General features: G+C 41.7%; 1 protein-coding gene and 1 long non-coding RNA gene across 2 annotated transcripts; one reads left to right on the top strand and one right to left on the bottom strand.

Annotated features, from left to right (window-relative positions):
• The first annotated feature begins 4,696 nt into the window (after window positions 1-4,696).
• LOC109201975 (uncharacterized) lies at window positions 4,697-8,628 on the top strand. Its single transcript, XR_002061938.2, has 2 exons — window positions 4,697-5,754; window positions 8,189-8,628. It is a non-coding gene; the product is annotated as an uncharacterized LOC109201975 (long non-coding RNA).
• A 7,029-nt stretch (window positions 8,629-15,657) lies between these two features.
• LOC109201243 (RING finger protein 148-like) lies at window positions 15,658-22,194 on the bottom strand. The gene is given in 3 exon segments (XM_025909039.1): window positions 15,658-18,101; window positions 18,356-18,414; window positions 22,156-22,194. Coding segments are annotated over 3 exon segments (1,344 nt in total). The 3' UTR covers window positions 15,658-16,855.
• Window positions 22,195-23,026: the final 832 nt, after the last annotated feature.

Raw genomic sequence — 23,026 nt, 5'->3', positions numbered from 1 at the left:
TTAGGGATTCTAGGTGGAGCCCATCTCTATAAGCCGGGCGGAGAAACAGCACATGTACTCTGTCATCCAGTGGTCGTCCACCACCATCAGCTGCGAGCGTCTTATCTTCTCCAGGTCAGCCGATCGAGCCCGCCGGCGGTCCAGCCTGGAGCTCCGCTTGTCAGACTCCCTGCGGGTCTGAACGCAGGCATCAGAAGTGTGACTCTGTGAGGAGAAACCAGAGAGAGGAGTCATTTCCGAAAGCTACACCGGCGTTTTATTATTCATGTTTGCCACGTGTTCGGTAACACAGTTTCACTTCTCTTCTGTCCTGTGAATGAGGTCGAGCTGCTCTGCAGGACCCCTGCACTACCAAGGACGGGCCTGAAGAAAAAGGCTGGTAATGTGCTACGTGTTTTTTTCTAGTTAGCAAGTCTGTCTCTTGAAATATAATGGTGTTTAAAATCTTAATGTATAACTTAAAAACAGTCAAATTATTGATTGTAATTAAACACACACACACACACACACACACACACACACACTCTTACATACATATAGAAGTTCACACACAATGCCTTGTCTTAGAAACTATGTGGGCATTACTTTTTGTGTGAACTGTCTCTCAATAAAAGGCAGCGAGAGGAGGCCGGATTTGGGGTCTCTTTCGTGCTGGACACAGATGAGGCCTCCCTTGCGCAAGTAATCAATCGAACGCTGTAGCCTTGTTTTTCTTTCATGGGAATAAGTCCTGGATACAGCGGGGTCTGAGTTTAGACCCAACATTATATTTTTACACCAAATGAACAATGAACAGAATAAATTATGTAACAGTTTCAGAATTTTCATCATAGAATTACGTTAAAGGAAAAAACAATTACTTGAATGAAGTTTTCAGCCAGCTGTTAGGGTTAGCTAATGTAGGGATGTTTAGCTTATTTTAGAAGTTTAGGAATGTGTTAGTTAGAATGTAGAATTATTGTAAAGACACTGACACTGCCCTCAATGTAATAAAGGCCTGATTGTGTCATGAACTTAGAAGTAGATTTTAGGAGGCCCTCCCCCACTTGAGTTGTGAAACTAAGACAAAAGGAGTAAAGTGGAAATTCCTCAGGGTATACTTAGGTGGGGGTGTCAACATTTGTGACCTGATAACGGTGGTCTGGAACGGAGATGGGTTTTTATGACCTCCGGGAAGTCACTACATTGAGACACACACCTACAGTGCTTTAATTTACGCACCCACACCCACATGCACACTCACTCACGTGCACACACATACACACAGGTAGGCGCACATAGTCACTCACGAACACTCACGTAGCTACGTGGGAGCACGCACATGTAGGCATTCACGTGCTCGCACACACACAAACATGTAAACATGGTGATTAGTTTTATGGCACCTCGTAGAAGGGTTAGAAGGGGGGTCACTTATACAAAACTGCATGTAACAGACAAAGGAGTTGAGATCTGCAGAGGAAATCCGGGGTTCTGTACATCTCCCTTCTAGAAGGTATAATCAATAAGTGTGTATTAATAAAAATATTGTTAATTGACTACTGAGTCCCGGTGTTCTTTCTGGAGGCCTGACGAATACACGAACCGGGGTGAAATTGCTTTTTGCAACACTAACCATAGCCGCCACTGATGATCAGAGCGCACAAATGCAACACTTTTTTTCATACTTGACAACACAATAAAACACAAGAAAATCAGAATGTATTTGTGATTTGGATTTTTATTTGATGCTGAATAATATTTTCTTCATGTCAGGTTTTGATTCATTTGAATGAAGTATACTTTAGTCGTTTAGTTTTACTTTGATGCTATAATAGATGTTTTTAAAATTCAGTTAAATTCAAGATTATATAGCATCACGGCAAAACAACAGTCTCCTCATGGTGCTTTATACTGTAGGGTGAAAACCCTACAGCGGGGTGGCCAACTCCAGGCCTCGAGAGCTGATGTCCTGCAGGTTTTAGATAACACCCTCGGTCAACACACCTGAATCAAATGATCACTTCATTACCAGGCCTCTGAAGAACTTCAAGAAATGTTGAGGAGGTAATGTAGCCATTTACATCAGCTGTGATGGATCAAGGACACATCTAAAACCTGCAGGACATGGGCTCTTGAGGCCTGGAGTTGGCCACCCCTGTCCTACCAAGAAAAAACCCAACAATCAAAAGATCCCCTTTGAGCAAGCATTTGGCGACAGTGGGGAGGAAAAACTCCCTTTAATAGGAAGAAACCTCCAGCAGAACCCGGCTCAAGAAGGGGCGGCCATCTGCTGCGGCCGGTTGGGGGTGTGAAAAGAAAATATAGGGAGACAAGATGAAGTATACTTCTGATGGCCAAATGCTTCAAGATCTCTAAAGAAGCATGCTAGTGGGGAAAAAAGTCAAGATGGTCATTTAGTCATCACTGCTGCCCTTAAAGCAGCAGCTGAACGGCTTCATTAAAGCTTTTCCCACTGCTCGAAAGAACCTAGCAATTTTAGACTTCATTGGGGGATTGAGTACAACCTCAATAATGATTTCCAGATGAGCCAGAAAAAGTTGAGCAAATGTTGAATCATCTGGTGTAAGAACAGAATGTACGAATTGATCTAAAGAGCCAAGCTCCTTTCTAAGGGCTTTAGTCATTTTCTTTACAATCTGAAGTTTGTTATTTTCAAGAGCACTCAGATATTCTGAGCTTCTGACGTTATCTAAAACCAGATGTGTAAGACGCCTGGTGATGGCCTTTCTTTTTTCTGTATTCACTGTCTTTCTTGTGTCAAAACTGCATTTCTCGAGGAGACTCGGTAACAGAACGGCGCTGAAGTCTTTGGCAATTTTCTCAGCAGCAAAAGGTGATATAAAAAATTCTGAAGGTTCCTCCTGTAAGTTTTTAGAGATTGATGGCTGACTTTGACCTTCTGTAGGCCCAGTGTCAGCGACTGGCTCAGGCTCAGGGCTTTTTTCTGGAGGTAGGTCCTGCTCTAGTACACTCACACAGGAGATGGGTTGATTTTTGTGAGGAGAAACTGGACTTGACTCTGGTTCAGACAGTCTGTCGCATTCTCTTTGCTCTGTTGGGGTTAGTGCTCGTAAAATCACATCCTGGATGTCTTCCACGGCACCAGAAACTTTGTCACTTTGGACAGTTTCATCCAAAGCATCATTCTCTAACCACAGAAGAATGTTTTGCAAAAACTTTTGCACTGAGTCTTCTACAGTTACATAGAGGACTTCGGGCGAAAAAGGTAACTCACCTGTTGGCTCTGGAGACCTAGAAATCACAGAGTCTGAAAGACTTCTTCCCAGTAGCATCACAGGGAGTGAATATCTTTGAGTTGACTGGAGATGGTCATAAATTTTATCTGTCAACTCCCTGCAAAACGTCTCAACTTCAACAAATGCATTTACGTTTTCCATGGGTTTCTGGATAAGGTTAAGGTGTTTTGTCTGTTTTAATTTATTAAACAGTTGATCAAGATAAGGGTTGAAACTGGTAAAATCAACTGAGGAAGAACTTTTAAACCTGGTATGCATAGTTGGTGTGTTTACATACCTACAGAAAGAACTGTAGCTGTCCATAGAATCTGCTCTCTGATTATCAGGTGACTTGACCGGATCTTGGAGACAGATGAAGAACCTTTTGTTTTTCTTCACCAGGTGTTTTATCTCTCTTATCACTTTATAAAACTGCTTTTTGGCAAAGCTGCAGAAGTGGTCTTTGTGCAGCTTTTGTTCATTGGTTTTTAGGGGTGGGATGCATGAGGCAAAAAAGTTTTTCACCTTTTGGATAATTAGCTGCACATTAAAAGGTTTGCAAGAGCCACATTTGTTACTAGATGTGACATCTTCACCATCAGAAGACTGCAGATTATCAATTACTGTGTTGACAATATCAGCTGCAGCTATTTCTTCTGGCGTGCTGGGAGGCTGCAGACTTTCAGCAGCCACAGCATCTGTGCACTGCTCTATTCCTGTGGCATCTTCAGCTAAATAATTCAGATTGTCAAGTATTTTATTGACAGCATCAGCTGCGATCACTTTGGTTAGACTTTCCATTTTGTCCTCAGTGATTGCTGCATCTGTGCTCCATTTGGTGAGAGCAATGCTGACCTCATCAAGTGTCACCCTCTCACGGATCTTTGATTTAGTACTCTCTGCACTTGAATCAGAGGGACTAGGGGAACTCGAACTGGCCCCCTTTCGCATGCACAGGCAGCTTAGCTTACCTGCACATCTCTTCAGATACGAGGCTGCATGAGAGACCATGCGTCGAAGGTTTTTTATGCATGTAATTTTTCCGCTGACATAAACAGCGGGATCTGACCGTAAATCCGGGTTGTTTAAAAGTAGAGTCACAGCCGAGTTGACCTTTTCTGAAATCTCCATTTCAATCAGTTTTGTCAGCGTCTTAATGGACTGATACTTGTCATGGGGGATGTTAAGAGAGATGGCAATGCTCATTGAGAGAGAGTCTCCCAGCGACGGAGCTATTTTTACCACAGGTATGCTAATATCTGTTTGGGACACATGTGTCATAAACTTCTGAACTACGGGAAGTGCCGAGTTCAGGATGCCAGTAGAAACTGTCTGAATTATTTCAGTTATCATGTCAGCCAGTGCTGCTTGGAGATCAGAGTCCCAGACTCCATGTTCAATCGTCCCCCATTGTACTCGGGAGAACCGATTGAAACACTCACTGACAGCAGGTAAGATATTCTCTGGAGTAATGAGGACAGAGACTACAGTCTGAAATTCAGCCATTGTGGACTCTCTGTATTTTTCCTCAATGTCTTTGAGTTTGCACTGCATGTCTCTTTGCTTTATGTCTTGTTCTTCCTTCTGTTGAAGGATTTCTCTATTTTTTTCCAGCACTTTGTAGAGGTTTTCTTGGAGCTCCTCATTAATTTTGCGTGTGTGTTCGAGCTCTTCTTCTAACTTTTCTATAGTAGCATCATTTGCATCAAACTTGTCGGACCCTTGTTGTAAAAGATCCATATGTTTCTTGTAGCCTTTTTTCATGAAACAAATCTCATTTCGGGCTGTACCAAACTTGATTCCCCAGCCTTCATTAATGATCTTTATGTCAGGCTGGCGTTTAATTTGTGCTTCCATTTCTATGCACTTCTCCTGAAGTCCAAGCATCTCTTCTTCAGCTCGTTTAATTTTGTTTTGTAGATCGACAGAGCAAAGAGAGGACAGGGATGCGTTTTGTCGTTTTTGGTGTTTTTGTGGATTCATGGCTGTATACACTACAGTGACTTTGAAAAGGTTTTCAGATGTTTCTCTGGTGAACGTTTGAATGCTGTGAAAACACTGACTAAAAATTGCTGCTTCTCGGTCCTATTTAAGGAAAAACTTCAAAGGATTTAAGATTCTAAATTTGACTTTATGACATCATCACTCTAAACCAAGGAGTGATGATGTCATAAAGAAAAGGTCACATGACATTTTGGCTGGGCGGTGCCTAAAGGCCTCAGCTGTAGGTGTTTAAACCAACAGTCATTGGTTTAAACCTTTCCAAAAGGTTGATTCTGTTTTCAGTGAGAGAAACGTTTAGTCACTCATCCAAGGGACTTCAGTCTCAGCTGACTGCAGGTTTTCCCCAACCTTATAAACAGTACACTTGCACAATAACTGAAACCAGCCCAGTGAATGAACAGTGAGGTCAGTTCCTTGATTATTAGTATGCAAAGCAAGACATGTTTGAACATTAAATGTCCTCGTGTTCGGAGCAGCCTAATGGATGCGCTAAAGGGTTAAGAACATACAGGTAAGCGTTTTTTGGGGTATGAAATGTAGCATATGTGTATATTATGCACCATGGACTTTTAGCTAGTCTTAGCATTTGATAGCGCTGCTATCAAGATGGCGTCAGGTAGCTAACCTAGGGCAAGGCCCGCGATACCGGGCGGGGGCAACTGCGCATGGTTTTACCGGCTGTAATGCCAGGTCTGCTGTGTAAATATAGACAGGCATGTGTGGTGCACTCAGACTTCTCAATCTCAGCTAAAAGCTCATAAAAAGATTTCTACAACCACCAAACACAAGTCAGAGTTTTAATTGGACAACGCGGTGAGTGTCAAATGTATTTCTCGCTTTGCAACTCGTGATTGGTGGGACTGACGTAACGTAACCTTGAATATACTGTGTAAATCAGCGGTCCCCAACCGGTCCGGCCCGTGCGTCGTTTGGTACCGCACCACGAGAGTTGAGGCTCAGCGTAAAATTTATGGTTTTCAGGGTTTCTTTTTGCTTTTGTCGTTAACTCGGTTTCCCTGGGTCTTTTTCCGTGTAGTAGTTGTGTGTCTTATTTTTAAAGAAATATTTACGCGTTACCATAGCGACCAGAGAGCATAAAGGGGCAGAGAGGAGGACGTTAGTCTCAATGTTGTTGGAGGACACTGCTAATAAAGTTATACACAGTGAATTCGCGTTTGTCATATTTACAAAATACCACAGGTTTTGTCTTGGTCGCATCATTTTATTTCATCATTTTTATTTTATTTATTTATTTGCCAAGGAGTTGCCATTTGGTGTTTAGACTAATGAACAATGCACCACGTAGGACAAAACAGTATGCTGTCCTTTTGGTATAGTGTGTACAGTTATCAGTAAATATAATAATAATAATTATAATTATAATGTTACTACTACTACTACTACTACTACTACTAATAATAATAATAATAATAATAATAATGATACAATTTAAATTGCCCAAATTAAAAGTTTAAACCCAACCTATACTGCACATGTTCTCTTTAAATGGCTAAACTTAAATAGTTGCCGAATATGTCAGGTGAACAGGTGCTTAATATTTATTCATCAAATTTGGCACAAAGAGGATATTTACAAACATATTTGCAAATGCAAATATTGAAAAATGTTCTATATGCTTTTCAAGGTTCCTTTGTTTTGCTTTCTTAATTGTCTTCAGGGGTTCCTTGTTCCAAACCTGTTTCCCATTTCCTGCTTAGTCCAAGTGTGTCAGTTTGTATTAATAGTCTGTGGTCCTGCCCTCTTCTTGTGTTCTCCCTGCCTTTCAAGATATTTAGTTGCCTTTCATCATGGATATTTATTTCGCTTAGCTTCTAAAATCGAGGATTTTGTATTTTAGACCCAATGCCTGAAATACATGTAGTTTTATGTTATTCCTTCTGGTTTGTGAGCCCTGTATTATTTTCCTCCTCTCACAATATTGATAGTTTGGCTGGCAGTAATAGGTATGTATGTTTTAAAGGATAGGGAAACAAAGCTTACAAACTGTAGCTTGTTTCTGAAAGATAATAATAGTTAACTTTCAGGAACAGTTTAGCTTTTGCAGGACATTTGTTGTTTGAACAGTTTCTTACTGATGTTATTCACATTGTAATTTCAGTGTGAGATTTTCTCACTGAAATGATATTTACTATTAAAGTCTTTTGAATGGAATAATTTCTGAATCTTGTTTACTAGTGCACGTTCAATTTAAACTAACTATTAAAACAATATTTTATTACAATGAGGAAAGTGATAGCATTGTCATCTGGAGCAGCATGTTGGTGCAGTTCGTGGATATCCTATATCGAGATATCAAACTGCATCAGAAATGATCATATTATCAGTTTTTAAAAATAATTATCCAACTCTTTTCTCTCTATTTTAATCAGTCTGCTAAATAAAAATAAGAAAACACCCATTCTGTCGCTGTTATATACTATTTTCTTTGTTAACATTAGGGTGAAAAGGCAGTAAACAGCCAAGCTGCTGTCTCACTGTGAACTTTGTGTACCTGCTAAGTAGGCTGTGTTTGATGGGTGAGGTGCTATGGCACAGGCACCATGAAATAACTACTGAAATAGTGAAACAATTTAATAGGTATGGTTTTTTTTTTTTTTTTTTTTTTTAAATTGACTAAATAATATTCTACTATTAACTGTACATGATGAAACTAACTATAAAGAATACATTAGTTAATGAGACCTTTCATTCATTATTTAAATATTTAATTATTTATGCATATTGACCCTCTACATTAAATATATTCATGTTTTCATCTGTAAATTCCACGAGCTAAAAACCTTTAGTTAAAAAGTTCTTTTTAACTAAAGAACTTTATTTATTTTTATTAATGTTACGGGGCATCAGAGACTGTAAATGTGAAAAGGCCAAAGTGTTCTCTACTGTTGAGGCTTTTGAATTTTGATTGTCTTCATTTTCTTCAGAGGTCAGCAGCGGATAGTGAGGACAGCAGAGAGGATCATTGGAGGCCCTCTCCCGCCCATCTCCCAACTCTACGACAAACACATCATCCGACGTGTGAAGGACACTTTCCACCCCTCACATGCACTCTGGATGGCGATTGATGGGGAACAGAGACTCTTCCCATGAACGGAAACAACACGAACAGTGAGTACAGAAGGCCTTAGAGAGCGGCTATGTGCCCGTGCGTTAAAGCAGGTACGTGAGTGCGCAAGCTGTGCGTGTAGACACAAGCTGCCTGGTTTCTCCGCCAGTGTTTTCGTTTTGTTATTAATCTTTTTGATTTATTTAAGGAGGGTTAAGTCGGTTTCTCCACCGAAGGAGGTTTAAAGAGGTTTCTCCACCGAATAGAAGGAGGGTAAGGACGGTTTCTCCACCGAAAGGAGGATAGAGCTCTATAAAGGTAAAAAAAAAAAAAAAAAAAAAAAGGTTCTCTGCAGTTAAGGGCGTTGAGTGTATGGTTTCTCCACCAATGGTAAGGAGGAAAGAGCTCGCCGCAGTAAGGGGGATTATGGGCCTAAAAAGAGTGTGAATGAGCGTATATGTGTGTGAGTGCCAGTAAGTGAACGCAGCAGCACAGAAGGAAACCTAAGCGGTGTTAATGGAATTCTGTGACCTGTTGTGTACACGTAGCCTGGGTTTTGGTGTAAGTCGCGTTGCCTGCTGCAAACATAAAAGAAGTCTGCCTTGAAAGAGGATGAAATACACTGCAAAGTTTTTATTGGGCAGCACGTGTTGTGTGGATCGTTGAAGAATGAAGTGAAATTGTGCTCTAAGCAGAAGTGAGTGTGAGTGTGTCTGACGTCACGGTGTGTGTGTGAAAAGGTGTCCAGCTGGGGCAGACGTGATTCTGTAGGTCACCTGCCCAGCGGACAAAGAAATAACATAGTTGTGTGGATGAATGATAACATTCATCCACCGCACGGGCGGTCCAGCCTGGAGCTCCGCTTGTCAGACTCCCTGCGGGTCTGAACGCAGGCATCAGAAGTGTGACTCTGTGAGGAGAAACCAGAGAGAGGAGTCATTTCCGAAAGCTACACCGGCGTTTTATTATTCATGTTTGCCACGTGTTCGGTAACACAGTTTCACTTCTCTTCTGTCCTGTGAATGAGGTCGAGCTGCTCTGCAGGACCCCTGCACTACCAAGGACGGGCCTGAAGAAAAAGGCTGGTAATGTGCTACGTGTTTTTTTCTAGTTAGCAAGTCTGTCTCTTGAAATATAATGGTGTTTAAAATCTTAATGTATAACTTAAAAACAGTCAAATTATTGATTGTAATTAAACACACACACACACACACACTTACATACATATAGAAGTTCACACACAATGCCTTGTCTTAGAAACTATGTGGGCATTACTGTCTCTGAAGTCTGAAGTCTGAAGTCTCTGAAGCACTAGGGTTTAACATCAAATATCACTGTGCTTATCATCCTCAAAGTGCCGGCCTAGTAGAAAGGACAAACGGCACAATAAAACAGAGGCTTAGAAAATGTATGGAAGAAACAGGAAGGCCGTGGCCAGAGTGCATAGGCCTAGTAAAAATGTGGATGAGATTAACACAAGGTTCACAAAAACTTACACCTTTTGAAATCATTCATGGCAGACCATTTCCACTGCCAATCACAAGTGAACCTTTAGATAAATCAATCAGAGAAACTACACTAGCAGAATGGATGTCGAAACTACTAGAAAACAAAGATATTGTTTTGAACAATAAACTGCCTTCTGAATCTTCTCCAGTATCTTGCAGGTTGAAGCCAGGTGATTGGGTCCTGATTCGAGTTCTCCATAGAAAGAATTGGAGCTCGCCCCGTTGGGAAGGCCCATTCCAAGTGCTTATCACCACACCAACTGCCTGTAAGATAGCAGAGAGACCATCTTGGATTCACCAAAGCCACTGCAAGAAAGTGAGTGACAGCCCAGACTCATAGGCGCCGGCACCCCTACCTTCAGGTGATCTGACTGGTGAAGGGAGGGCTGATCGGGTATATCCCGCCCTCTGCTTCTTGCCAGTAGTCTACTCACCTGAGGACCTAGGTGTGTTTGGTCGCCATGAAGACTCCTGTTGTCCTCGTGGCTGTCCTCCTACTCTCAGCAGGACTCCTCATGTTTCTAGAGGATGGTACAGAAAACGAACAGCACCATCTACGGACGAGATGGACGCATGACAATTCACACCTCCGTGACATGACACAAGACCACATTCACCCATGGATGAATAACGCATGGTACCGCTACGTACATGACAGGACTAAGGGAGAGCCTAATAACACTGCATGTTACGTCTGCTCCCACATGCCATGCACTTCAACACATCCCACTTTTTATGGAAACTACATGAATAAAACACAAGCCAAGTGCGCTGCCAGCTTCACGGGCATTGGCTATCAACATAAGAAAATCATCATTGATGAGACAAGCTCTGTCATCTATGCGCTTAACCTTCTTTAGTATGTTTCAGGGACCACCCCAATACGAGGTAATCACCGTCGAAAACGCTGGATTTGACAACGGAACGTGTGACCAGCTCTTCTGGATCAACTTCAACGTGACGAATCGGAACACGTCCGTTCACTTCCCAGTGTTCTTGGACCAAACCCCAGGGAAGAACCACTCCATGTGCTACCGACAAGACAACGGTAACAGACCCCTAGGCGACACCACCAACTGTAACCAAACCACAGCCAATGGAGAGGGCGCACCTGTAAACACGTCTGCGCCCAGCAACGGCACCTACTGGGTGCAGGGAATGGCCTGGCTGTGTGGACAACGTGCCTACTTCATACTGCCACCCGGATGGACGGGCACCTGTGCCCCAATCTTCATTTCAGACCACACCTTCAGGATGTCAGCTGTAAATAGCTCTCAGACTACAAGACAACGACGAGACGTCTCCACACTACAACCACATGATCCCATCTATGGCAGTGATGTGCCAGAGGAATTTAAGCTTTGGACCACCGGACAAAAGGTTCTCCACTCACTGTTTCCATGGGTGGGCACCGGAAAGAACATGTTAAGAATTGAAACTTTGGATTACCGCTTTGGACTGTTCCTGAATGCCTCATGCAAAATCAACAATCAACAAAATGAAGAGATTGATGCCCTGCGCATAACTGTGATGCAACACCGAGTCGCACTGTACATGATTCTGGCTGAGAAAGGAGGACTCTGTATACTCTTTAACAACACATGCTGTACGTACATTCCAGATAATGTTCACTCTTCCAACATGACCGACGCCTTACGCACGCTGAAACAACTCAGGGACGCTCAGCAACAGGACTATGTCACAAACACTGAGAACTGGCTTACCTGGCTGTTGAGTGGTTCCTGGAAATCTCTTTTAATAAAAGGACTGGTTTTTGTAGGAGTTCTTCTACTCCTACTCTGTTGTTTTACTTCTTGTATTTTGCCATGTGTACAATCAATGATTAATAAAGTTGTTGCAGTTCATGTGCAGGCATACCTGACACTGCCCATGGACGAAGATGATGATAATCCACCTGACACTGAAATGCTGTGATACACCAATGTATGACGTGCTGTTTAAAATGCGCTGCAAGAAATCATGCACAGATAATAAACCAAAGGTGTTTTAACTAGTGTGAAAGTTAAACAACAGGAGGGAAATGTGAAAAGATTTTGTTTATTATTCAAATATGCTTTGCTTGTGTAAACTCTGAATGACGATTCACCCTGATAAACATGAAGCCTTGCCTATGCTTATCAAATGCCTGTGAAGACAAGTTCCTGTGTAAAGAAGAACGGAAAATGCCACTTAAGCAGACGTTTAGTATAGTACGGACAGAATGTTTAGTAAGATATGCATTTGTCAGTTAAGCAATCTATATTCTGAGAACAGGCGGAGACTGCCTCCGTCTGCTGTGTAACCTACATGCCTATATAACCTGCAATAAAGAAGAGTACTGGGTGACTGTCTCTTGAGACGCTCACCCCATGTACATGTGATTGATTATATTGTCTCACTGTGTCTCTGTTTTACTTTGGCAGCCTTCTATTTGGGAGATTTCCTCCAACAGTACACTTGCACAATAACTGAAGCCAGCCCAGTGAATGAACAGTGAGGTCAGTTCCTTGATTATGGGTGAAGAGCAGAGAGTATTAGTGAAACAGATGCTCAGAGAGGAATGCCATTCTTTCTCTAAGACAGACAATGATATAGGCTGTATTGAAAAACTGAAAATGACCATCTCACTCAAAGACAACGAACCAGTCAAACGCACATACCTGTCTGTGACATGGCCGCTCTACCAAGCGGCCATGGCAAGTTACCTGCATGATTTAATAGCACAAGGCTGGGTCAGAAAGTCAGACTCGTCATGCTACTCACCAGTCGTTTGTGTTAGAAAAAAAGATGGTACTTTAAGACTGTGCATAGACTACAGAGACCTGAATCGGAAAACCCATCCTGATCGCCAGCCCATCCCACGCGTCCAGGACATTATGTTCAGTTTGGGTGGAAACTCCTGGTTTTCGCTTTTAGATCAGGGGAAAGCGTACCACCAGGGGTTCATGTCAGAAGAAAGTCGTCCACTCACTGCTTTTGTGACCCCCTGGGGATTATATGAGTGGATTCGCATCCCCTTTGGACTTATGAATGCCCCTGCAGCATTTCAGCGCTGTGAAAACGTGAAGCAGTGCTGCTGGGGTGGGGAGTATAGATATATGCACAACACAATAAGTAGCCAGACATGAGCCACATCAGTCACCAGTAAAATATCATGTAGCTTTTATTGAACTGAAGAGTCTGAGTCTTCTTAATACTTTGAACATAAACCTGCAGAGAAGAGCTGTGACTAGCATTCTCAATATTTTCACTTCATCACGGAGCCAGTGAGATGTGAAGAAGGGGGCTTTGTGATTTATTTGTCTGTGTAAGCACAACATAAGAAATGTTTTATGTTGTACTTCCCTCGCTAAATTGATTCATTTGTTTCTTAGTGCGCTTTTGTAATCAAATTTCTCTCGTTCATTAAGATAATTACTCAGACAGTCTGGGACAAGAGAGCCATGGACAACCACCAAGTACTGTAATTCGATTAAAGAGACTTTCTTTTGCTCCACTGAAGCTTCTTAATAGACAGACCACAGAGTGGGATGGATGGATAGATAGATAGATAGATCTAGTTTAAGGTCAATCCAAAATCCTAGCTGTTTGAACTTGTGTGTGTGTTTGGCATATCAATGCCTCAATAAGTGGACAAGCAGAACTCCTCAACTGGGCCATTAAAGTACACTGCCACATAAGCGCTCTATTTCATTATGACAGGATTTATTACTCTGTATGTTCCACTCAAGCAGGAAATTGTCCTGAAGTACCTGAAGATCAAATATGAAAGGGTGGAACGGTGCAGTTTTACCTTCTCTGGAAGGCAATTTAAAGTCACTGCAAGCATTGACTGTGTCCACCAGGTGGTGCTGCAGGACGATCCTAATGTTCACAAGGACAGACTGAGACTTACAGAGAAGCATTGTATTCGTGCCTAAACATAGAGCAGTGTGTTCTTGTTTAATTGCGACAAACAGCAGGCCAGAACACCTTCCACTGTCTCGTCCAGCTGCAGGCCTCCAGCCAAGTGTACTTGGTGCCATAGAAAAACATGAGATGTTTACTGTGATTAGGCTGTGCAGGAGAAGATAAGCTATCGGGCCACTACGGTAGTTAATTCCATTGTTTGATTCCTATCTGGAACTGAAGGTCAAGTGTGGTACCAGGGTACAGCCACCGACTAGTGTGCCATTAAATGAAAACCTTCTGACTCAATTTTCTCAGAACAACTACAATAAATCAGAAGAGCACCGCCGCTGAGCAGAGCATGCCTCTAACCCAAAGACTGCCAGTTGTTCCCAACACGGCCAGTTAGTTCAGTATTGATTCTCTGTCGTGCTGTTATACCACTATAACCATCTGACCTATGAAAGCTGAGCTTACAGCACTGGCCTGAAATCCAGCACACACTGCCCTCCAAGGGGAGAGGGAGCGCCATGTGAGGAAACACTTAGGTCACCCTCTGGGCTTAGGACTGCAGGACTTTCACCGAAAACGCTTGCCCTTGGCTCATGCCCTGTTAGTATCGCTGCTTTAGTTTCTGCACTTCTAACCATGCCTGCCTTGCACAACTTGACCCCACTCTTACATTAATCGTTTTTAAAAACTCCCCTTGTGACAAATCAATCAATTCTTTGGTCAACTCATGGAAATTCTGACACTCTCTGACAATATAATAAAACGGTTAGACGTTAAAGCTCATTTTAGTCTTTGTATTCGATTTTTATAAGGGTGTGTTATAAGCTAGTTTTACAATGCGCACTTTGACCCTTGCAAGTGGGAAGGATGACATAAACAAATGCTGCTTGCTTGCCTGAGTGAAAAATATGAGCACCAAGGACTAAATACTCACTGCTGTTTAAGTTAGTGTAGCCTCTGATCATGAGGACTACAAAACAAGGCAAAGCCCAGAGGCACAGAATATTTAAAACGAAAACTTAACATTTGAAATCAAGCAAATAAACGCAAAGCAAGCAACAAGCTCAAGAATGCACGGGAACTCAAATTCATGTTTATATCTTTCTGATTTTGCTTTATTGCCAACTATCGGATACCTCTGGGTTCTAAAATCAAGCAATCTGAAAAGAAAAAAAAACCCAAACACGTACTTTTTGGCTCAACCTTATTCACAGCCACACAGAGGCCACGGTCTGTGGTAAAATTATAAGGCTGACCGACTGAGTTTCATCAGGTGTCACACGCGGTCATTACTGGAATTCAATCGAAAACAAAACCAAAAGCTTGGGAATCTCTGCTAAACAGAAAAAGCTCATGCTGCTGAGTGTACTGGACCTCGGCTCACTCAGGCTCCAAGCCACTGACAGTGAAACCATTTTCATTAATGGAGCAAATACAGCATTTTTTTATGTATTTTTGTAACCATTTAGCTTGTAATACAGCATTAAGTATGTTACTTTGGGTCCATTTTGATAACCTATTAACGTTATTTATTAGCTAAACAGACTGATTATCAGCATGTTGTTTGTTTTGAGCAAAAAAATATGACACATCTTCCCAGAGCCTCCGTTTTGTTTCCATGTTTGGATTTTTCAAACTCCGGATATGTGATCACCTGAGGAGTAGACGAGCTTGCTCGGCTTGTTCGTTCAAGCCCGTATACTTACGTGTTATGATGATTATCCCACTGAAGCTTAAGGTGTGTATGTGTGTATCAGCTCCCACCTATGCAGTAGTAATTACAAATTCACTTCTCTCCTCAAGTTATCTCTGTAGAGACACATCTCTGAAAGTGAGAGGTTCCTTTACCATACTTTTCACGTTCATGTTCATATATATATATATATGTATATCCCCCCAAACACACACACGCAAACAAACACCACTTCACAAGTATGTGTCCTCGTTAAGTTGGCCTCATTTTGAGGGATTTATTTCATTCTAAAAAGCATCAATGTGATTTAATACAGAAGCTAATATTCATTTTTTACAGTGCAATTTAAGACTCCTGGAATCTGTAAAACAGCCGTGAAAATGATTCGATATAAAATCTTTTTAGTACCATGATCAGCACATCCCGCCAGAAAACAAAGAAGTGAAACAATTCTTTAGCTTTATCCTATATGGAGGGACACACTTTGGATCGTGGAAGAATCTCAAACACGTTCCTATATTTAACCGTGTGATAGATCAGAGGTAGAGCACGGGCGAAACCTGGAAGACATGTTCATCAATAACAATTTATGTCTGCAAATGAAAATCAGCTGTACTTTCCATAGTGTGTTACCTTTATATTAACAGGTAAAGTTGATTGAGTGATAAGCCAATCTCAGTGTATTACTTAAAAAGATAGCACACACAATAATTCCACGATAATTACACAGTAATTCCCCCATCCAGCAGCCAAGAAAACATCTTTGGAAGAAAATTATCTACAATGCCAATGGCTGTTTTATACATTACATATATATATAGATAGATAGATAGATAGATAGATAGATAGATAGATAGATAGATAGATAGATAGATAGATAGATAGATAGATAGATATGTCTATTGCAACATGACTGCATTACATTTCACTTCTGGTTGTGATCTGACCGAACATGAAAATTCTTATTTCAGCACATTGTCATGCTATGAGCCTCTGGCCCTCAGGTGTTTTATTTACTCATGCCAGAGAAATGCATGCCATGCAGTGTTTTCAGACAAAGGCGTGTTCATGAGGGTGTGTTTGCAAATCCAGAATGACAACCCAGATGCAAATGGAAAAAAAACACTCAGAAAAAGAACGTACAGTCATTAGGACAAAGTGGATTATGAGAAATATTTGTATTGCAGTTTAAAGGAAAAGGAAACGTTTGTTGCATATTACTGCGAGCAGTCCAATATTGAGCCTTTTATTGGAAGAAATTTGGCCCCACTTTCTGATATTTACTTTCCTTCCTAACCAACATCGACTGCTTTGTTGCTTATGCAAAACAGCAACCTGACAATGGTGTCGCTCCATGACTGCTCAATTCTATTCTAATGAACACACCCACTGTTTACAGACTTACACCAGAACAGAAAACAAAGAAGAAGCACTGACATTTAAGTTAATGACACACATCCGTTGACATTTTAAATCCTTGGGTTCTTTTTAAAATCATTTTTTCATGTCCACATTGCAAGATGAACATTGTCTCCTCTGTTGATAGATTAAACTTTGATTCCACTGGATCACTGTGTGCCAGAAAAATATGTCTTTCAAACAGGGAATTTGACTGAGTCCTGATTTGTGCTTTGTTTTGTTTCCACTGTTGCTGCTCATCCCTTGCAGCCTCTGAGTCTTCCTCGAAGGCCCTGTTGTCATAGCGATGCTGCTGTCTCTCCGGGTCGAGGCTCCCTGGGTCAGTGAGTGGGACTTCATACAGGGTGTCTCCTGTCACTGTGATCACAGTGACATCTGGCGGTGACTCAGCAGAGAAGCTCTCTTTTCTGTCGTCCTCAACGCCCAGGGCCTTCAAGATGTCGCACTTACACATAGGGCAGGTTCGCCTCTCCAGCAGCCAGGGCTCGATGCAGGTTTTGTGGAAGATGTGATCACACGTCAGCACGGTCACCACATCGCCTACCTTGTAGGATTCGATACAAACGGCACACATCGAGGAGTCCGAACTGGTTTCCTCGTCCCCTCTGTTGAGCGTGCGTACCTGCAAACGCTTAATTGCCTTCTTGGCCTCGGATTTCAGTCTCTTCTCATTGCGCTTGCTCCTGCTCATATTGTAGAGACGGTTTGCGGAGATGAACACAAAGTAGGCGATGGAGGCTGCGGTCACAATGAAAAAGGCAATGGACAGAAAGTAAAGCCAGTAGGTGTCCATCCAGGGCCCGTGAGCCATGCCTTCACTAATTATCATTTGAACATCAATCCCGTTTTTCAGCAGCCTGACAATCTCCATGCCCTGAGTGTTACCAATCATGATCGCCACAATATCGCCTGCATCTGAGTGTGCCATGTGTGTAGTGCTGTTTCCACTGCCGTCCACATTATACACAACAACAGCAGCTGCTCAGAGGCGTTTAGCAGCATTGATCTTCTCACCAAAGGTGCAGTTGCCCCTCTTCACCAGGGCTATCCACGGTGGTGAGGTTGTGTTGCGGCCGTACACAGGATCTGGGCCACAGCCTTTGGGGTCTCCCACGGGAAGTGTAACGATGCCCGAAGCGCTTCTAACGGGAGAGTTACGGCCATACAACCCACACTCACAGTATTTCTCCTCAGTCTCATTGTAGTTGTTCACAAAGCTTATTTCCACGTTGCAGTCCAAAATACAAAGGTAGCTGAACAGTGAACAAGCCCTGACAAAAACAGCAAAAGCAGCAGACGTGGTTGTGTCGTCTTACCCATGGTAACACTGTTCTTGAACAAGAGGAAGTCAGGCTTATTTAGCCTCTTCAAAACTTCTTTTTTTTTAAAAGAAAAAAGTCCCAGTTCCTGGTCTGTTCAAGTCTCAGCACTCTCAATCCGGCGATAGTTTCACCAAGCCTGCTGTCTTCAGTAATATGACACGAGCCTTTGGTAACATAAAACAAGCTACGCGTCAGCCACTCACCTCTCGTTATCTTCCTGAACCTTGAACACTGAACACTCCCCGCAGAGGGCAGGGTGTTGCTATTCAACAAGTTGAAGTACACAAAACGCACAGACCTATGCTGTTTCCAGAGCCAAGGAACAACATTCGAGAAGGAAAGACATGATAAGCAAACGATAAGAAGGCTTTCATAAGGCAGGACTGTGACAGCAGTAAAAACTGCTGCGTTCTCCTTGTGTAATGATGACAAAAGCAACTCAGCCAGTTTTTCTAGTCTGACTAGTTTCCTTCCTCTTTTTTCTGTGGCTGCGATCATTGTTTTGTTAAGGTGACAGGCAGGTTTTGCCCCTCTGCCTTGCGGCTATTGTCTCTAATATACAAATATAGTCTTGTGCATATTCTGCTGCAGTAGACTAATGTTGCTGAATATTTTTACAGGCTTATAGAAAAAAACAGAGTGAAGAGGATAAGACGTTTGCACACAAGAGTAATGTTTTTTTCCATTGTGTTGATACTGTAACTAGAGACTCATCCACCACTGCAGGCATACCAGTGACAACTGAAATAGAACGAGGCACTGTCAAGTTTCCGCTGTATCTTCTTACACACAAGTGAAAGCACACAAACACTAAGAGACAAAAAGGCTTCAAATGACAAATTAGATGGTGAGGTTGCTGTCCAGCTTGATATTTTACCTGATTGGATTGGATTGAGATCTGCTCTATTGGACTGAGCCATTTTTACCTAAGTTCACACACACACACACACACACACACAAAGAATGTGTACACAATGCGCTATTAAATAATCCATTTGACTGGGGCTAGCTCTGTAAATAAAAGACTGTGAGATATTTCCTTTTAGCACAGCTAGAAGTCACAGTTTCTGATAACAGGAACAATGGTTCTGCTCTGACCCATAAATTCCAGAAATATTACAGTGTCAAGCTATGAACACGCGCTCCAAAAAGATCATGTCTTGTTCAAGTTAATAAAAACAGACATTCCTCTGTACAGGTGAAGTTTGGCGTTAGATTCTAGAGGTATCCTGAGACTTTCTGATCTAATACTGGCATCTGCTGGCTGGTTAGTGGTGTGGTCAAAGGCAATGACAAACCTCCACCAAGCTAGGTGAGTCAGATAGACGTGCAAACTGTCAGCACTGGACATATGTGCGCATTTGCTTATATTTTAATCCAAGAAAAGAATAGTGATTTCAATAGTATTCAGCGATGTTAGTTTGATGATGAACTTAAACTCACTTATTTAAAAAAAAAAAAAAATTAAAGAATAAAAAAAATTAAATTGTAGAGAAATTAATGCAAGCAGTACAGGGGAAATGAATTTGTACTAATTCACTCCTAAAAGGTTCATTAAATAATAAAAGATTAAACAGTATTCAGTTGTTATTCCAATAAATGAACAGAGTCATTAAAAGAGATACTTATCAACCACTTTATTAGGCACACTTTGCTGGCACTGAGTTGGACCTCCTTTTGCCTCCAGAACTATTGTAATTCTTCGTAGCACATTCAACAAGGTGCTGGAAAAATGTCTCAGAGATTTTGGTCCATATTGACATGACTGCATCACACAGTTGCTGCAGATATGTTGGCTGGCTTCATGTGCCACCACATCTCAAAGGTGCTCTACTGTATTGAGATCTGGTGACTGTGGAGGCCATTTGACAGCAATGAACATGCTGTCACTGCGGTCGTAAAGGGATGGCTATGGTCAGCAACAACACTCGGGTAGGCTGAGGTGTTTTAATGGCACTCAGTTTTTATTACACCACTATCAGCCTGAACCGCTGATACCAGGCTGGATGGATGCACGCTTTCAGGTTTTTATGCTATATGCTGACCCTAGCATTCAGCTGTGTCAGCAGAAATTGAGACTTTACAGACCAGGCAATATTTTCAAATCTTCTCTTGGAGCATTTTGGTGAGCCTGTGTGAACTGTAAACTCAGTTTCCTGTTCTTAGCTGACAGGACCCGGTAGGTCTTCTGTAGCTGTAGCTCCTGTATTTCAAGGTTTGACATGTTGCATGCTCAGAGATGCTCTCCTCTTTTGGTTGTAATAAGCAGTTACCTAAGTTACTGTTGCCTTCCTATCAGCTGGAAGGAGTCTGGCCATTCTCCTCTGACCTCTGACACCAACAAGGAATTTTCTCCCAGAGAAATACTGCACACAGCAGTTTCGGAAATACTTAGTTCAGCAAGTCTGGTACTAACAACCACGTTCAAAGTCACTTAAATCACCTTTCTTGCCTGTTCTGATGCTTAGTTTGAACTTCAGCAGTAACTGTTGTGTGATTGGTTGATTAGATATTTGCTTTAAGGAGCTGTTGAACAGGTGTGGTCTATGAGTTTAAATGAAATGATAAAAAATAAAACTTTAAAAAATGGTGGTGCTTCCTAAATGTATTCATCTCTTCCAAAACATACCCATCTCTCTCACATCATCGTTTTTTTCTAAACTATTGACTCTATCATTATGTCTTTCATCTGGGCAAATAAACCCCACAGAATTACAAAGTCACACTTGCAGAAACCCTCCTCTGAGGGCGGACTAGTCCTCCCAGTTTTCTGGAACAGTGTTTCAGCTGTTCCTGCTGTTCAGAAGGGATGCCGTCCCTCCTAGCCTTTTATAGAGGCGCACAACGCTAAATCCATTTTTGGTGCGTCAGTTGATGCTATTCTGTTTTCTAAGCCAAACATACCTACCAAACTTCTTAGCAAAGATTTTGTCCCATGTCATTCTCTTAGGAGCTTAAAGCAAGTTAGGGGTGCTTTGTCCATTTTTGCCCCCATAACTCAAAACCTTTCTTTTTTACCTGGCTTGATGGACCCTGTGTATAAGCATTGGTCGGAATTGGGTCTTCACACTATTAAGGACGTCTACATCGACAATTGTTTTGCTTCATTTGCTCAGTTGCAATCAAAATTTATGCTTCCCTCTGCTCATTTAGTTCGATAGTTACAAATGAGGTATTTTGTCAAACACTCTTGATCCCATCTGGATCAGCCACCTGCTCATAGTGACTTCTATGATTATTTGATTGAAATCCCACTTCCAAACACCTAATCAGCCAGTTTACTACACTTTTACACTTAAACCACCACATCAAGGATGCTTGGGTTAAGGACATGGAAGTAGACATATCGGACGCTTTGTGGGCCAATGGGTTGAAGAAGATTAAAAAATGCCAGATTACAATTTACACAGTTCAAAGTCCTTCATCATTTGCATTTCTCTAAAACAAAGCTAGGCAGCATTTTCCGTCTATTTCCTCATTGTGTGATAAATGCAAAGCAATGGAAGGAAGCCTTGGCCACCTTTTCTGGTCTTGCCCTACACTCAGGAGTTTCTGGGCAGATATATTTAATATATATAACCAGAGTTATGGTTTAAAATGAAAGCCGGATTGTATACTTGCAGTGCTAGGCTGCTCCCTAACCTCCCTAAGTCCTCTTCAGAAACCCTTAATGTTTGGCATGTTTGTAGCTAAAAGCTATTGTAGCTATTCTTAGAGCCTGGAAATCACCATCTCCTACCTTGTTTAGGTTTTGGCTACGCGAGAGGATTGTATGTTTGTATATTGAAGAGGTTTGTTATCGTCTGGCTGATACTCACTTTAAATTTGTCAAAATCTGGGGCCCTTTTGTCAATCATATTAACGGGGATTTAACATAAATTTTAACCCATTTGACTGCACTTTGTGTTTGTGTGAAACCGCATCTCTGCCGGACCCTGATTCCTTCCTGGACTTGTTCCCCACATCTTTTGGACTTGGAGAACTCTCTGTTGCCCTGTCTAACCCTGTCTTCATACAGAAGATCATCTTCGGACACTAGCATTTCTCTTGAACTTTTGATTTGGACTGGCTAACCGGGTTGTTTTATTTGTTTTTTTTCTCTTCTTTTATTGTTTTCCTGTTCTGTTTTTTTTGTTTTTGTCTTACTTTCTGTGCTTGGATGTCATTGTTTTTATTTGATTTTATGTAATTTTTTATATTAAAAATATATCCAAACATACCCTCTATTTACCAGAATACATGTGTTGGTTTTTGGTTTGGTTTGGTTTCTTTAACATTGCCTTATTTCTTGTTTCATGACTTCCAGGCTAGGCCCTTATCAGTCTACACAGGATGACCAGCAAACCACAAACCCAGTCAAAACCACACAGGGGCGCCAATAACTCACAGCTAGGCTCAGCATCATTCATCACAATTAGCACAACAAAACAAGCAAGTTCAGCTTCATTCGGCTAGTGTGCACTGCTCACTGGTGCAACAGAAATGTCAGACTGATGATTTAAGCATTTGTCAACCTTAAAAGTTGCTTTCATAATATAAATTCATAATGATTAATCTTCTGCTTAATGAAATACGTGCAATAGACACAGAGCAGCTTCTCAGAAAACCAGTAATTGAATTGACTCACCTTTTTTCAAATCATCTTATTTGGACTCAGGATAAACTATCCATCATTTTAACATCCATTCATTTCATGTCTTTGGAGCACGAAGGCGATCCACACAGAGAGCACTCCTGACTGACGCTCTGTGGCTCTAGGGGAAACTTTGGGGCATGTCCAAACAAGCCCCGGCATCCCGTCCCTCCACATACTCACACCCCCTTTTTTCCTCACATGTGAGTAGTATGAGTATCAGTCTACAGTGTAAATAAAA

Source organism: Oreochromis niloticus, linkage group LG1 (assembly GCF_001858045.2).
Source record: "Oreochromis niloticus isolate F11D_XX linkage group LG1, O_niloticus_UMD_NMBU, whole genome shotgun sequence".
Lineage (NCBI taxonomy): Eukaryota > Metazoa > Chordata > Actinopteri > Cichliformes > Cichlidae > Oreochromis > Oreochromis niloticus.
This window is presented reverse-complemented; position numbering and strand designations above follow the sequence as displayed.